Source organism: Taeniopygia guttata, chromosome 1 (genome assembly GCF_048771995.1).
Source record: "Taeniopygia guttata chromosome 1, bTaeGut7.mat, whole genome shotgun sequence".
Taxonomy (NCBI): Eukaryota; Metazoa; Chordata; class Aves; order Passeriformes; family Estrildidae; genus Taeniopygia; species Taeniopygia guttata.
The window spans coordinates 29,734,324-29,751,210 of NC_133024.1; the positions used below are offsets into that span (position 1 = coordinate 29,734,324).

At 46.4% G+C, this 16,887-nt stretch overlaps 2 protein-coding genes across 2 annotated transcripts; one reads left to right on the forward strand and one right to left on the reverse strand.

The window, feature by feature from the left end:
* Positions 1 to 627: 627 nt before the first annotated feature.
* Positions 628 to 7,382, reverse strand: NECAP1 (NECAP endocytosis associated 1). The gene is made up of 8 exons (XM_002193463.7): positions 7,169 to 7,382; positions 5,766 to 5,866; positions 5,525 to 5,629; positions 5,051 to 5,132; positions 4,545 to 4,653; positions 4,266 to 4,452; positions 3,018 to 3,111; positions 628 to 2,900 (listed from the first exon to the last, which is right to left on the reverse strand). The coding sequence occupies exons 1-8, from the start codon at positions 7,264 to 7,266 to the stop codon at positions 2,852 to 2,854; spliced, it is 825 nt and encodes a 274-aa protein (XP_002193499.3). The 5' UTR covers positions 7,267 to 7,382; the 3' UTR covers positions 628 to 2,851.
* A 70-nt stretch (positions 7,383 to 7,452) lies between these two features.
* C3AR1 (complement C3a receptor 1) lies at positions 7,453 to 16,237 on the forward strand. Its single transcript, XM_004186148.6, has 2 exons — positions 7,453 to 10,220; positions 14,699 to 16,237. The coding sequence occupies exon 2, from the start codon at positions 14,706 to 14,708 to the stop codon at positions 15,819 to 15,821; it is 1,116 nt and encodes a 371-aa protein (XP_004186196.4). The 5' UTR covers positions 7,453 to 10,220; positions 14,699 to 14,705; the 3' UTR covers positions 15,822 to 16,237.
* The last annotated feature ends 650 nt before the right edge of the window (positions 16,238 to 16,887 follow it).

Consider the following 16,887-nt stretch of genomic DNA (forward strand, 5'->3'; position numbering starts at 1 on the left):
TCCAATCCTCATCCTGACCTGTTCTTTGTGCTTAGGTACTTCAGGACTGCTCCTCTGCTGGTGAGGCCACTGCCCCCGCCTGCCCTGCTGTGACTCATCTTCCTGCTTCCTCTCTTTCCAGTCTGTCCTTGCTGCCCCTAACAAAGGGCCCACTTGGCTCACCTTGACCATCTCTCTAGCAGGCAGAAACTGTTTCCCATCTACCAGCATGGAAAGAATAATTTTTGAAAATATCTGCAGGCTGTAGAAGCCTTTAATGTCTGAAATGCTAAATATCAGGGCAACTAAGTCTTCTCACTTACTTGTTTTATCCACACTTACCAAGTCCCCCAGGAACCTACACTCAGGCCTGTTTCCATGTTGTTGATTTGTGCTTGGTACTGTGCCAGTTTTTTTGCCGTATGTGGAACAGCCGTGTCATTTTTGTGTCCTTTTTCCACACTCCTACCTCTTTGCCCAGACAGAACCTGAACCCATCACTCCTGGAGTGGTTTTGTTCAGTCTGCAGGCCACAACAGATATGCAGAAGGATAAGCAGGCTGTGAGGATCTTGCTGGAGACATGCAGACCTTCAAACTAGAGGCTTCCAAAGCAAAAACATTTTGACAACTTAAAATACTTATCATATTTTTTTCCCCAGTATTACTTGTTTAATTACCATTTGCACCGGTACATCTTATGCTTTATATACATATATCTTTAAGTTTTGCTTCTTCAGCTTTTCAAATACATAATATATTATCTCCAGAATACTAAGACAATACAGAAGAGGCTCCTAGTTAAGTTGTTAATTGGTGCCATCAACTTCCTTGGTTGGGGAATTGATACATAGTTGAAATAGTTGAAATGACAGGACCTCACAAGGACGTGAGCAAACAAAAAGACAAAGAAAACAAAATGCCAACCCAGGAGTCTCTGATGTTGCTTGCAGACTACAGCCATCCACAAGTTCAGGAGGCAAGAAGTTGAAGTACAGTGAGACTGCAGGAGTGACTATAAAGGCAGGGGAGGGCTGGCAGGGGGAAACACCAAGAGAGCCAGGGAATCAGGGTTAAATGACTACTTAAAACACATCCAAGAGCAGTCTGGTCCCCACTTCCACAAGTGGAACTGCAGCAGCTTTAGAGCTATTTCAAGAATGTTCCTCCCCAGAGGGATGGTCTAAGCGAAACTGTCTCCAAAATGCCCTCACTGTAGCCAGACAAAAATGACAAAAGACCTTTGCCAATACAAGGTGCATACATCTAACTACTCTTTTAAAAGCCTCACCAGAAAATTTTTGCTCAAAGGGAAACATTTCCTGGCGTAGGTGTGCTAGAGACAGAAAAGTGTTGATGTGTTGAGTGTTCAAAACAGGAAGAAGCTTCCCAGCAAAGCACCAATGCCCTAGTGTTCCAGCAACTGGGTACAGCCAAGAGTTACTGAGACCAACTTCCCAGCTAGTGTTTGGGGCTTCTGTGCTAGCATGAAGGGTAGCAATTCAGCAGCGTGAGGTTTCCAGACTGCCCTGTGAGTTCACCAACAGTAACCAACAGACTTATACCCCAGATCACATCCACAGCTGCTGAAGATGAAAGAGTGTCCACGCTGCCTCACAAAACTCTCCCAAAGAAAAAGTAGGAAGTCATGGCTTTTTACCTCTTTCTAACTCCCTTAACCACACAGGAAATAGAGGGGGCTTGGACACATTAAAAATAAAAATATAAGTTCAATAACCAGCTCACATCCCTAAAAGTCGGATTCAGAAGAAAAGCCAAAATAAGGAACAGAGGTGTGAGAATTTTGCTCCCACAGATCTGAGGATTGAGCCTACTATACATTTCTTGCTCAAATGAGTGAGTTAAAAAGGGGAAGGAGACTGTCCATCACAGAATAATCTCTTGTCCCACCATAATTCTTACTGTAGATATGCAATACTTGTAACACAGTGCCGAGTCACAACACAAGGCCAGGGCTCAGGATAGTGATGCAGGAACATGAAATGCTGAGTGGTGGGAATCACCTGCTTGTCATCTAGTACAAGTAACTACCAAATTGTAAAAACATGCTTTTTTTTTTTCACTTTAAAGCTATTTCCAGTTAAAACAGCTCAGTGACAGTGAGGCCTTTGCCTGGGGAGAAAGGAGTTAAAATGAGAGAAGTTCCTCCAGTGAACCTGCAATCCAAATCAGGAGCCTTGAGATAGAGTGCCCACCTGGAACTACAGCGCAACAGCAGCAGGCCTACTCAAGGACTTGCATGACTCCTCCCACAGGAGCACAAGGACATGCAGCACTACCAAGAATTGCACCAAAGACGGAAGAGTAGTGTGTGCATGGGGAGAGTCACTCCTCACCACAGATGTCATTAATCCAAGAGGGTTTTGTGCTGAGAAAAGACCTATCTCCTTAGAGGTTCCATTTAGCAGGTGTAGCCAAATGCAGCTGTCCTCAGCACTGCAGGGGCTGCAGCCACTACTGAAAGCAGCCACAAAAAGCAACAGCCTAGCCAGAGAAAATTTGAAGGACAAGGAACCCAGAGGCATCTACCCAGCTTCCTCCTGTACCCACTTTCTTCAAGATTCTTGCTTTCCCTGCACGGGAAGACAGTGAAAAAGAGCTAGGATGTACCATGTAATGGCCAAGTGGATGGAGGCGATAAGGCTACCTCTTTTCTCCTTGCCCATCTTGGGAGGAATCAGTATGTTCTCTTTAGGTTCAGTGGGATCAAAAATAGGAAGTTTAAGTGAAGGTCTGATCTAAAAATGAAGGATTGTCCCAGTTTGATTGAAGACTAGAGAGGTTTGTGCCCCCTCTGATCCCATTTGGTGCTTCTAGGTCATCAATTTGTCCCATTCCACTGCTTTGATAATTCAGAACTGGACCCAGTTGGACTGCTGAGGAGCCTGATTTGGAACAGCACTGAAACAAAAAAAAAGGAAAATCAAATAAGGAGATGCAGTAAGACTTCTTAACTTCTCGTTCTTCCCACACCCATCAGGACACTACCCTTCTTCTGTTCCATTCATTACAGTTTACCTGGATGCAGTGCTGAAGTCTCCCCAGAGATCTGTGGTAGCTGATACTGGTGCCTTGGATGCAGCTGCAGGAGCATCTAAATCTAAAAGAATATCTAAAGCAGAAGAGAGAGAGAAAAAAAAAAAATACATCAGCTTATCCAGAAAACCTTATAGGCATTTTAACTGTCAACTTAAACTCCTGGATGCAGGGCAGAAAATCTTTGAAGGGACTCCAGCTTTCCCTGCAGAATTCAGAATTTTGAGGGGCTTGTTTTAACAGCATCTCCTTTTGCTAAATGTGCACACCTCCAGCTGACACTGCAAGGGTACATTGTCTCCAGGAACTATTCAGTCTCCACTCAGCACATCACCTGACACATTTGTCACTTTTTACCTCTCCCAGCAGACATAAGGCTCAGACTCAACCCAAGCTCAGCAATCATAACAGCCACCACCTCAAAAGTACAAACCACACACTGGGACCACATGAGCCCTGCTCAGAAGCTCGTGTTTTCTTCTCACTCAAATCTGTGTACAGCACTGCTGAAGTCAGCCTTCACAAAGGGATCATCAGCTCTCCAGACACCTCTGCATGGTGTCTGGACTTTTAACACAGCATCCAGAGGACTGCAGCAACCTCTTTGTTACAGTATCACAGGATGATTTATGTTGGAAGGGACCTCCAGCGACCACCTCATCTACTCCCACTGCCATGCCATGACCAGGGACATCTTGCACTAAATCAGGTTACTCAAAGTCCTGTCCAATCTGGTCTTGAACATTTCAAATGAAGGAGTATCCACTGCTTCTCTTGGCAACCTGTTCCAGGGCTTCACCACCCTCATGGTAAAAATTTCTTCTTTATATCCAGTGTAATCTACCCTCTTTCAGTTTGAGCCTCTACCCTTTGCCCTGTCACTACAAGCCCTGGTAAGAAGTCTTTCTCCATCTTTCTTACAAGCTCTCTTTACACAGTGAGACATCACCCCAGAGCCTTGTCCTCTCCAGGCTAAACAACCCAAATCCTCTTAGTCTTTCTTCACAGGAGAGTTGTTCCAGCCTTCTGACCATTCCCATGGCCTTCCTCTGGACCCAGTATAACAGATCCACATCTTTCTTGCACTGGGGACACTGGAGCTGCCAAAGAGACCAAAATCCTTGGGACAGACCATGTCTCAGAGGGTACTGCTGGCACTAGGTTGAACACAGTTTGCTGAAGCAGCACAGCCAGTGTCTGACAAACTGATGGCTCAGTGCTAAGGTTTACCTGCACTGCTTGCATTACAGGATTTCTGCACAGGTGGTGGTGTGACATGGTTGGCAATGGCTGTGGAAGAAGGGGGAGGTATAGGAGGGACTGCAATTTTGCCTCCTGGTGGGGGTGGCAGCAGGCTTAGGCCCCCTGATCCAGACACACGGGGCTTGGCTGCTCCTCCTTTCTTTGACGTCATGTTCTGTGTTTAAAAAAAAAAAAAAAAAGGAAGTGTAAAGAAGAATCTTCATCGGCACATCCAGAGAAACAAGCAGGGTAAACTGGTCTGCTTACCCCTATGTTTAGTTTGATGGTCTGCCCTTCCTTAAACCCTAAGTCTAATTTGGGACGTGTGTCAGCTTCCTGGGACTCCTTGGAGATTTCAGTCTCCTGCTTCACCCACCTTAAAAGAAGAGAGGAAAGCATGAGACCCTGTGTCAAAAAGGAACAGCGTTTTAGAAAAACGTGTGGTTTCTCCATCCATCCCACCAAACTACTTTGCCTTGTCAAACCAGCTACCTCCCTACTCCCGGTGTCACACAGCACAAAGCTAGGACCACAACAAACCCATGGAGCTATTTAACACTGCACTTGGAGCATCACAGGACCTAAGCTTAAGACATACAGATCTGACCCTGCAGGGGCTCTCAGCTTGCATGCTGGCAGCACACACAAGTGTCCCTTGCCAGAGCAAGACTTCAGGGCCACCCCAAGGAAACCTGTGCTAAATGAACATGCACCACCACCCACCATGTTCTACAGGCAAGAGGAAAAATAGCATTCCAAAAAGCAAAACTCACTTGAAGTGATCCTGCAAAGAGACGTTGAAGTCAAAGGCATCACCCCGATCTGTGAAGCCAATGCCTATAAAAGCACTTCGTCCTGGCAAGGAGACAGGAGGAGTCACTGGAAGTGCCCTGCAACTGGGCCACAAATCCCTCTGCTTGTCCTAAACCACTCTGTGCTACCTCTCTTTGACACACCTGCAGCTGGATGCCAGCAGCTCACAGCAGTTCATTGTCCCCAGCCTTCAGGATGCACCCGTCCTCCCACAGAGCGTGCTTGGAAACCAAATGTTCCTTCCCAGCCCAGCCCCTGGACTTTGTGCAATGTAGAGAACCTCTTCTGATTACCTTGTCCTCAGATCCCTTCAGGCACACCACCTGGCCTTTTCAGCATTCCCAAAATCATTTTCATCCTCCTGGCACACTCCCAGCTCCACCTGGGTCTCCTCCACCCCTAGCACTTGGCACCTACGCTGGCCCCCAACTCACCAGTGCCATCCTGAATTCGAATGACAAAGTAGCGGCTGGAATCTGCCACAGTCTCCACTGCAATGCCAGGGTATTGATCTATAGGAGCCTGGGCAAAAAGTTCTCCTGCAGACAGAGAATCAGGTGTTCAGAACACTTCCTAAAGCGTGGCCAGGGCTGCCATGCACAGCTCTGGGCAGGCTTAGAAACACAGGCTGAGGGGCAGAATCACAGCCTTGGCAAGGCACAGCCTTTCCCTTACCTGAAACCTTATCCTCCAGTTTTATGTAAGCAGTTTTGCCTTTGGAGGTGACACGAAGCCGCCCTGTCCAGTCTGGATGGTCCAGTTTCCAGTCAGATGCCCTGAAAGGAAGAGCAGCTGAATACTGACCAGAGTCAACCTCTCCAATTCTGCCCAGCCACCTCAGTAGAAATCTCTCTGCCCAAACCCTCAGCCCCTGCAGTTGCCTCATTCCACTTCCCTCCCCAAATAAGACATGGGGTCTCAGCTCCTCTCTTGCTGCTGCCAACTGAGACACAACTCTGACTGGCATCTCTGGGCAAAGGGAAAGAGACACAGACCAGAGAACATCAACTCCTCATCTGTGTAAGTTTACCAAAGAGGGGAGACAGAAGCACAGAAATTCACTTCAACAGGAAATCCACAAAAGTGACTTGTGAGCACTGAGAAGACCCCAAAAATTAATTAGTAATATGCTGAAAAGACACTCCATTATTCCACCCTATGGCTGTAAAATAACACAGCTGAGTACTTCATAGCCTAGAGGCAGCTGACTTACACCAGGCAAAACACACATACAGATATTTTGATTGACACTCTTCGCCACAGGCTCTTGTGAAGGAAAAAAAAAGGAAAGAGAGAAAAAACCCAACCTACAGCATCACAGAATATTCTGAGTTGCAAGGATCACTGAATCCAGCTTCCGGCCCTGCACAGGACACCCCAAAATGACACCATGTGCCTGAGAGCATTGTACAAACACTTCCTGAACTCTGGCAGGCTTAGTGCTATAAAATCTACGGGATTTTATAACTGGAAACAAACATCCTTGGCCAGGCACAATATCCGCCTACAGTCTGTCAGGTTCAGGGAGTTCACAAACCCACTCCTCCAGCAGGCCTGTGGGCACATCTTACAAAGTCACACTCCGCTTCTTTTAGCTGACCAGAGAAGGCATTTCTAACTGCTGGTTCTGCAGCCTCTTCTTAAAACTCACTCCGAATTCCCCCTGCTTCCCTCTCCACCACTGCGAGAGCCACCAGGCCAAATCCAACGTGCACATCAGTGTCACATGGCAGAGAACCCAGAAAGCGGGAGCAGACGTCAGCCCTGCCTGGAACAGCGAGCTGCCCTGGCCTCCTGCCCCCCGGTAACAGAGCAGCCGCTGCTCCCACAGCACGGCGCGGAGGCTCCCCCACCCGCAGGCGCTGACCACCTGCCGCCACAGGCACTTCCAGCGGCGGCTCCTCCCGAGCTCCGCTGGAGAGGGCTCAGGGGATGGCCAGACCTGCTCCCGGCCACAGGACACGGCGTTCCCAAGGGACGAGGCCGGGCCGCGGCATGGCACAGCCCGGCCCCCGGCTGCCCTGCGGGCAGGGACTGAGGCAAGCCGGGCCGATCGCGGGCGCCGGACGCTCCCTCACCTGTACCCGCGGTTGGAGGTGCGCGGCGGGATGCGGTAGACGTTGACATCGGGCTTCACGCAGAGAACGGACTCGTACTCCAGCTCGGCCGCCGCCATGTCGGCCGCGAAGCCCGGCGAGGAGCGAGCGGCAGCAGCCTAGTGACCAGCGGCGCTGCCCACCGCCATCTTTGGTGAGGGCAGACACCGCCTGGGGGCGCCGGTGCGGCCGCGCCAGACGCGGGCCACGTCGGTGAAGCGGAGGAAGCCATCTTGGGTGCTGGCAGCTGGGGGCTGGAGGGCGCCATCTTGGAGCCGGCCCTGACACAGCAGTGGCGGCCGGCGCCATCTTGGGACCTGGCAGGTGTCGCGGCTGGGCTGGTGCGGCCATGTTTGTTAGGGGCAGCCCCCGGGGTGGCGGGAGCGGCGCGGTGGCTCTGCCGCCCTCACGGCACCGACCTGCCCGTCCCGGGGCTGCTCCTGCCGCCCTCACGGCACCGACCTGCCCGTCGGGCTCCCCCGGGGCTGCTCCTGCCGCCCTCACGGCACCGACCTGCCCGTCGGGCTCCGCCGGGGCTCTCCTGCCGCCCTCACTGTCCGTGCTCTCCCTGTGGTGCGGGGATTAGGTGGCTTTGTGGTAAAAGAGCAAGCCAAAAAGGAAATGCGGCGCACAGCTCGGAAATTTGCGGCTGGAAGTGATGGAAACGGCAGCTGTGCAAAGCTTAGTTTCAGGAGTGGGTCTTCCCCCGAAAAAGGTGCAGATACTGGTTTGTTTGTCAATAATGATAAGGCTGGCAGCGTTTAAACCATTCTTTTAACGGTGGCTTCTCAGAGGAGACTGGTGTTGAAGTTCAATGCTGTGCAGCGTCCTGTGACCGAGTCTCAAAAATTACCAGTGTTTACTCTGAAAAGTGGGAGAAAAGGCATAGGAGAAATTTTAAAATTACATAGAGCCATGTCTGAGCATTCCATGTCAAGCATTGGAACGGGCTGCCTAGGGGGGTGGTGGAGTCATTATCCCTGGAGGTGTTGAGGCAAAAATAATCACAGAAACATCACTAAGTTTGAGGTTTTGATTGGTTTTTTGTTTCATTTGGTTTTTATTTGCGTTTTTTGTGGGGTTTTTTTTGGTTGGTTTTGTTGATTTTTGGGGTTTTTTTTGCTTAGTTTTGGGGTTGTTTGTTTTGGTTTTGGCTTTTTGGTGGTTTTTTTTTTTCTTTTTTTTCTTTTGTTGTTGTTGTTTTGTTTGTTTGCTTGTTTCTCAGTAGGGAAATAGCATTAGTTAATGCAGACAGAGCCATTCCCAGCCATGGCTGTCTAGTCACCATTCTCTATGTTTTTTCTTATTCTATAACTTCTTAAGATTAAGGACCAGTACAGCATTCAGAATTCAAGAAGAAACTTACATTTAGCTTTTGGATAGAGTTGCTTATTGACCTAATTTTTCACTAGAACTTCCTGCAGTGACTGCTAAGTTTTTTCATTGAGCACTAATATCTCACTGGGAGTACACCCTCCATGTGTATAGTTCCAGCTGCTTTTCCAAGTTCAGTGATTCACAATTAGCAGTATTAAATTTCACCTCCCTCTTCACAGTGCTGTCATTCAGCGTGCCACAGTCCTCCTACAGTCCCCCTAGAAGGAGAGCATCTCGGATGAGGGAGTGGCAAAGGGCCAACTATTATAAGGCATGTGAGCAAAGCCACCAGAACGCCAGGAATGCATCTCCCATTCAATTCCATTGAGACTTAACCAGCAGAGAACATAACATTCTTCAGCTTGGTTCAAACAAGCATCTCTGGACCAAAAAATACAAAACACTGCCAATAACCACTGAAGTTTAAATTTTTATTTATATTATTTATTTATTATTGTTTGTTTGTTTTTAAGGATTCAGCAGAGAGGTTGAAATCTTGATATAGAACATTTAACCTGGATTATAGAACTGGTTAAGGACCTTCCAGCAAAGCAGGGCTTGACTAGCAGGTCCCATGGTGATGACCAGGCTGTGCTCCTATCAGCACTGCGTGTCTGGGCTCGAGGAGTCCCCCTGGCAGGATGGCAGCTGTGAAGAAGATGAAGCTACAGGAATTTTCCTGGCAGGCTGCTGACAGCCTGTCTATCTTTGTGGGTACAGCTCAGCCCTGGTCTGTCTTCCTTTTTCTGGTTTTGTGTTGGAGGCAGCATCTGTGTCTTTAACAGACACGCTCAGGAGAAGTCTGTTCTGTCACAGTTCATTTTCCAGACCAAAATGAAAATACTGAGGCTGATTCTTGTATGTATGGGCTCTGTCATTTCTGCTAGCAGTCTTGATTTCCCAAATTGTGAAGGGCAAGAGGGAACCCCCTAGTTAAACATTAGAAATGCCTTGCCCTGGAAATCTTCCATTTTTATTGTCTTGCCACATTTTGTGCAAATCACCCATTTCAGTTAACCACTTCTAACTTTTTGTCAGTCAATTTCTTTTTTAAAAACAAGACTTTTAATACCCTGAAAAGTAAAAAGCAGATTAAAATCCTTTTGTCATGACCACGCATGGTTTGGTGAGTACAGTGTTCTGTATTTGATGAAGCAAACTGTCTCAAGCTGGCACAGAAGCTGATCTGGATTGGTAAGAACCCTAGAAATGAGATTAGCTAGGTGAATGTGCTCACCTGGTAAGACATAGAAGTGGCTATGACATGGCAGGGTTTGGACTTAGGAATTACTTCCAGCAAAGGTCACACTGTGTCAACAGTCAAGATGTCATTCAGTTGTCTTATAGAATATAGTAAAATATATGTCGGTGATTATAACTCTATTAATATTTTATTTCAAGCACTATTTTATTTTGACAGTTTTGAGAAAATTCCTGTGATTTGACTCTTTATTTTATGAGCTGATCATATCTAAATCTTGAAATTACATTAAAATGAGTCACTTTATCAGGGTGAAAGAACACACTTGGCAGACACAGGATGCATACAGGAAAAAAAATGCAGTTCCTAAAATGTCATGTGAGGGTTTTCTCAGTCACTTCAGAGACAGAATTGATGGTACTTGCTCCAACACACTGAAATCACTGCTTTGCTCAGGTAGGTATCATAAACTGGAGAATTTTGCTTTCCTCATCTACTTGCTATTTATTATTCTTTACTCCTGAAAACCCCTCTCCTTCCTCCAGTTGTGCCTTTCATTTTCAAACCACATTGCGGCCCTTTTAGCACTCTGGAAAATATAGTGTGGGCAGTATCTTCTAATTGATTCATCAGTTTACTTTGGAGCAGGACTTGCATTACTATTTTACAGCATTCCTTGTTTCCCTGTCCTCTTCATACCATTTTCTGTAGCTATATGGGTAGGCAGCAGGGTTCAACTCTTGCAGCACTGTTCGCCAGTTGTCCTTCTGAAAATTGTTTCTATATAGATCAGCAAGACCACAGGAAATGGAACAAACTTGGGAGAATTTTAAATTAAGCCTCCAGCTTTAAATTAAGCCTTCCAATAACGTCTTTCATAGCTTTCCTTGCAGGTCACCCTCACTCACAAGTCTCTTGGCAGATATTACCGAAACCTGATAAATTACGATGTTTGTTACAATTGTTTATCTCATTTTCTTCTTAGTGAAGCAGTGATGCACACTTATGCATCACTCCACTTTCGGACTGCATGTTATGCAAGAGTGAGATTATTTGAATTTTTTAAAATGATATTTATATTTAGTCCTGCATACAACAATCTCTGGCTGGTATTTAAGTACTGGCATAACAGAGGTTAAAAAAGGGTCAGTTGTCTTATTTATGTCATCTCAGTTGCTTCTGCAGGCTGTATTCACCTCTTCCCTATTCAGTTTCCTTGCATTTTGGCAGCATTTTTTGGGACCTTTCAGTCCCTTTCAACTGCTGTCATCGATTCAGCAAGGATTTAGTTAACAGGAATTTTTTAGACAATTCTATTAATGCCTAAAGAATGAAGATCAGGGTTTTTTTTCCTCAATTCTGTCTTAGCTTTGCTGGTTTTCTTCTCCTTTCTAAATTTACTAAGTCCAAGAATAATTGAGCAATTAACATTCTTCCTCTGCTATGGTCATAGTTTTAAAATGTCACTTAAGTATGCTGTAGGTCAGCTTCATTGTCTTGCAGTAAGACACCTCCTATCTAAAATGGCTGAAGAACATTACTCTGTATTTTCATGTTTATTTCTACAAGTAAATATCTGTCTGTTCTTCTTAAACATTCATTTCTTATCTTTCATAGAATCTTAAAACGTTAAGATTGTCTTTCTCCTGGTCAAGATAAGCTTTCCAAGGAACTACCAGAGAGCTCAGAACACATGTATAAGAAAAGGAAGTGGTCACTGTCACTTCCCTAAAATATCACTTAGCCAACAGAAGTTATGTCCTGTCTATTCTATTTGTAATATTCAGAAAGTGAAGCAGGGTGATTACAGAAAGACAGGCATTGCTTTCTTAACTTAAATGTACTTCACCAGTTATGCCAGAAGAAATTGCTCATTTTAAAGGAAAGAGGAATTAAAAATGTTGGTTTGCCTTTCTGAAGCAGGAAGTCAACCAGGAAACACACCTGGGCACATCATGGCCATGTGAATAGAGAGCTTCACTTTAGGGACTAAGAAGAACCAGATGGAAATCAAAGGGATGACAGAGATAGGAGAACATAACTGTATGAAGCCCACTGTTTGAATAGCAAGCTTACATACAGGTTTAGCCACTATGAAAATGATGAAGATGTACAACAGGTACACTAGTAACAATTTTGTGTAGGCAATGCCTTTGTATCCTGACAGCTCTGTACTGTCACCTGACTCAGGGATGAATTTGGGGAGGAGGATCACAGAATTACTAGGTTGGAAGAGACCTTAAAGATCATTGAGTCCAACCCATGCCCTAACACCTCAACTAAACCATGGCACCCAGTGCTACATCCAGTCTTTTTTTAAACACATCCATGGATGGTGACTCCACCACCTCCCTGGGCAGACCATTCTAGTACTTTGTTACTCTTTCTGTAAAAAACCTATTCCTAATATCCAGCCTATATTTCCCTTGGTGCAGCTTAAGCCTGTGTCCTTTTGTTCTGTCAGTTGCTGCCTGGAGAAAGAGAGCGACCCCCACCTGACTACAACCACCTTTCAGGAAGTTGTAGAGAATGATAAGGTCACCCCTGAGTCTCCTTTTCTCCAGGCTAAACAGCCCCAGCTCCCCCAGTTGTTCCTTGTAGGACTTGGGTTCCAGGCCTCTCACCAGACTCGTTGCCCTCCTCTGGACAGGTTCAAGAGTCTCAACGTCCTTCCCAAACTGAGGGGCCGGAACTGGACACAGCACTTAAGGTGTGACCTCACTAGTGCCAAGTACAAGGGAAGAATGATCTTCCTTTTTATTCCTAAGTTCCTTTAAAACCTTGTTGCCCATCCAGGCTGGACATTTGCCTTGTTGACTCATCTTTCGCCACACAGGGACAAAAAGATACCTGTTCTTGTGCCCTCAAGGTCTCTGTTTTGCAGTACTTTCCTGGACTCCTTTGTTTTTAAGGGCTGCTTCTCAAGGAACTCTCTTAATAAGTCTCCTAAATAGACCAAAATCTGCCTCCAGAAGTCCAATGTAAGAGTCTTATTGATGTTCCTCCTCATTTCGCCAAATATTGAGAACTCTCTATTTCATGATCACTCTGCCCCAGGTGGCCTCCAGCCACCACATCTCCCACCAGCCCATCTCTATTTGCAAGCAGCAGGTCTAACATAGTCCCTCCCCTGGTGGGCTCACTCACCAGCTGTGACAAAAAGTTGTCCTCCACACACTCTAAGAACTTCCGAGACTGCCTCTTTTCTGCTGTATTGAGCTTCCAGCAGATGTCTGGTAGGTTAAAGTCACTTACAAGAACAAGGGCTGGTGATGCTGAAACATTCTTCAGCCATTTATAGAATAAGTTGTCCACTTCTTCCTGGCTGGGAGGATGATAACAGACCCCCAGCACAACTGTTGGCCTTCCCCCTAATTCTTACCCACAGGCATTCAACTTTGTGGTCATTAGTTTCAATACCCACAGCATCAAAATCCTCCCTAATATAAAGGGCCTTCCCTCCACCTCTTTTCCTTTTCCCATCTCTCTGAAGAGCTTGTAGCCATTCAGTGCAGTGCTCCAGCCATGTGAGTCATCCCTCCATGTTTCTGTGATAGCAATTACATCACAGCTTTGCTGTTGCACCATGGCCTCCAGCTCTTGTTTGTTACCCACGCTGTGTGCATTACTTTACATGCACCTCAGCTGGGCTACAAATTTCACCCCTATTTCAGGCTTACTACCCTTGGGCCTGCTTCCAGACAGCCCAGCTGCATCCCCTTCCCCCTTCAGACCTAGTTTAAAGCCCTCTCAATGAGGTCTGCTAGTTCATGAGCTAAAATCCTTCTGCCCTTATCAGAGTCCATCCCATTCCAGCAGGCCAGGTGCCAAAAAAGTTGCCCCATGATCAAAGAACTCAAAGTTCTGTTGATGACACCAACCCTTGAACCACTTATTGATGATGTGGGCTCTCCTATTCCTTTCATAATTTTTCTTTGCCACCAAAGGGACCTGTTCTCCTGCCCTATGAACCACTTGACACTGTGCCCTGAAGCTCCTTTTAATTGCCCTAACACTCCTCTTTTCAATCTCACCACTGCCAGCTGGGAATATTATACCACTTCCAGCAGTGGGTAATAATGAGAGGGTTCAAATCAGCCGGGAGTCTCACAGTGATATCCCATACCCAGGCCCCAGGGAGGCAGCAGATCTCCTTGTGGGATGGGTCTGGTCGGCATTTGGGGCCCTCTGTTCCCCTCAGAAGGGAGTCACCCACTACGACTACCTTTCTTTTCTTGTTAATGTTAGAGGTGGTGATCCCTCTGGCAGATGAAGCATAATTGGGAGGCTCACTGGGCAGATAACTTAGTCCTCTGGCTGACCCTCTAGAGCCAGGGCCTCACACCTATTCTGAAGTGGCACCTGGCTAGGGGATGGGGGTTGGGAGGAGTTGTTATTATTACCTCTCTGAGTAAGGACCCATTTCCACTCCCCTTCATCCTCCTATTGTCTGAGAGTGGAAGGCATAGGAGTCTTCTCGCTCCTGGTGGGCCTCCCTCAAGGATGGAAGGGCGGAACTCCACCAATCTATTTCCCTTTCACTTTCCCTCATATTCCTTAGTCTTTCTACTTCCCCCTAAGCTCGGCCACAAGTGAAAGTAGATCATTCACCTGTTCACACCGCAGGCAGGCTTCTTCTGCAATGGCCCCTGGAGCCACTGATAGGCTCAAACACTCCACAAAAACCAAACCAACCAAACCAACCAACACAGAACAAACAACAAAAGAAAAACCCCACTAGCAGGAGCAAACCTGCACCCCTGCCTGCTTGCCCAGCCACGTCACGTCCCCGTTTCCCTGCTCCTGTTCGCCGCGCTCTCTAGAGCCCTCTTTTAATCACCCGCTGCTCGCCAGAGGAAAGCCCCACCCTGCACTTGCGTGGCTAACGAGAACCAAGGATGTGAATTGCTAATAATTTGCTTTCTGTTTTACAGTTGCAGAATGCCTCAAGTTCTGGACAACAGCACTTTAGAGGAACAGGCTGCTGTATATTATGCATCAGAATCAATTGTCTGCATTGCAATCTTCACCATTATTTTCATCATAGGTATCCCAGGCAATGGGTTGGTGATCTGGGTAGCTGGTCTGAAAATGAAAAGGTCTGTGAACACTGTCTGGTTCCTAAACCTCGCTGTGGCTGATGTCATGTGCTGCTTGTCCTTGCCATTTTTCATTGTTCACCTGGCCCTTCATGAACACTGGCCCTATGGCTGGTTTCTCTGCAAAGTCATTCCATCAGTCATAATCTTCACCATGTTTGCTAGTGTCTTCCTACTTGTGGCTATCAGCATTGATCGGTGCCTTCTGGTGATGAAACCTGTCTGGTGTCAGAACCACCGAACAGTGAAATTTATATCGCTAATATGTAGTGGCATTTGGATGCTGGCCTTCATTTTCTGCTGCCCTGTCTTCTACTACCGTGAGACAACCACTTATGAGGGCAAAACGGAGTGTGGGTACAATTCTGGTGTTGATGATTACATAGATGATCTTGTAAATGTATCTGTAAATGAGTTATTGGAAGAATCTACAATCTACTCAATCTACAATCATAGTGACTTGTGGGGAGCTACCAATGAAGATAATGATTCTGTACCCCTTGCCTCAGCGGTAATAAACATCACCAGGGCTGTCTTTGGCTTTGTGCTCCCCTTTGGCATAATGGCAGTTTGCTACACCCTCATTGTTTTCAGAACACATGCAAATCAGTTTCACAAGTCACACAACAGGACACTGCGAACAATTGTGTTTGTGGTAGCTGCATTTTTCATCTGCTGGGCCCCATACCATGTAGTTGGGATTCTCTCCCTTGTACCTAGTCTTCGAACAAGACTGATGGAGTCACTGATTCTGTGGGATCACCTCTCTACAGCACTTGCCTATGCCAACAGCTGCATCAACCCCTTGCTTTATGTTTTTGTGGGACGGGACTTCAGGGCAAAGGTACGGCAATCGGTGCAAAGAATCTTGGAAAGTGCCTTTAGTGAGGAACTCACATCTTTAGCCCTTCACAGAAGCCAGACTTCAGCAGACAAGAACCTGAGCAGCACCTTGTAATGCAGGACTTCCTATCACGACTGTAGAAAGGACAAGCTATAGCGCTGCTCATCAATCACTCTCTGCTTTAGCAGGTGTTTTTAATCCAATATGTTTAATTAATCTGCCACTCCAACTCAGGACACTGCAAGCATTCAGCTCATAACGGATAACCCTCTTTATATCCTACATTAGAGACATGGGAAGTTGGAAGCACAGAGCAATTATTGCAGAGTACTAATCTGAGGGATGACTGGTGAAGCAGAAGACACAGTATTTCAACCTACTCAGACTATTTTAAGAAAGTGGGGCTGGCTACAGATTTGTGGTGGGAATCATGAAGTTGAACCTCTCAGCTGAGATATAAGAATGTTATTTTATTTGTATATGTCTGTGTTCTATATCTCCTGTCTCTGATAAAGTGCAGTTTAAACTAACCTGGATATTGGTCCTCAGAAGGTCATCACAGTTTTCCTCTGACTCTACCAGAGCTCTGAGGTGCGTGTAGGTGTATCTGGAGATTCCCTAGAGGGTACTGCTATATTTCCTTACAGCCATGCACTAGAACAGCACTTGCCCCAGCCAGCTGCACTGAACTGACTTCTGTGCCCTGGTAGGTGATCTATTTCTTTGTCCTTTTGTATGGTAGCAACTGGTCAATGCAAATGCTGAACCTGTGTTCATTAGCATGTGCACACTTGCTGTCTCCTGAACACTCCCTCCACAACCAGAGTCCCAAATCTTCCTTTTAGGAAGCATTTTGAGATTATCCAAATGTACCTACTGTATTTTGAGATGGCAGAATCTGAGCATGCAGTCACTGATGACCCAGATTAGGTGACTGCTGGACTATCAGCCATTTGGCAAAACCCTGGAACTGAGAAGTGATAACCTCCAATCTGACCCTAAAAAGGTAGGGAAAAAACATGTTGTGGCTCAGTCACGTTGAGCTCTCTTTACAAGAGATGTGCTTCTTATGTCCTTCCAGTGGAGAAAAAGTTTCATGCAGTCAGGCTATTTGGGGTGTTCCCAAGGTTGAATGTTCCCCACTCCTGAAAAGTAGAAATATATTTACTACGTACTTTAA

Bases quoted from the DNA above. Each gene is read 5' to 3' on its own strand.
- C3AR1 (XM_004186148.6), top strand. From the start codon at position 14,706: ATGCCTCAAGTTCTGGACAACAGCACTTTAGAGGAACAGGCTGCTGTA.
- NECAP1 (XM_002193463.7), bottom strand. From the start codon at position 7,266: ATGGCGGCGGCCGAGCTGGAGTACGAGTCCGTTCTCTGCGTGAAGCCC. The intron at 5,867-7,168 runs GTGAGGGAGCGT...TCTTCCTTTCAG, and splicing joins ACCTCCAACCGCGGGTACAG to GGCATCTGACTGGAAACTGG. The intron at 4,453-4,544 runs GTAAGCAGACCA...TTTTAAACACAG, and splicing joins CCATCAAACTAAACATAGGG to AACATGACGTCAAAGAAAGG.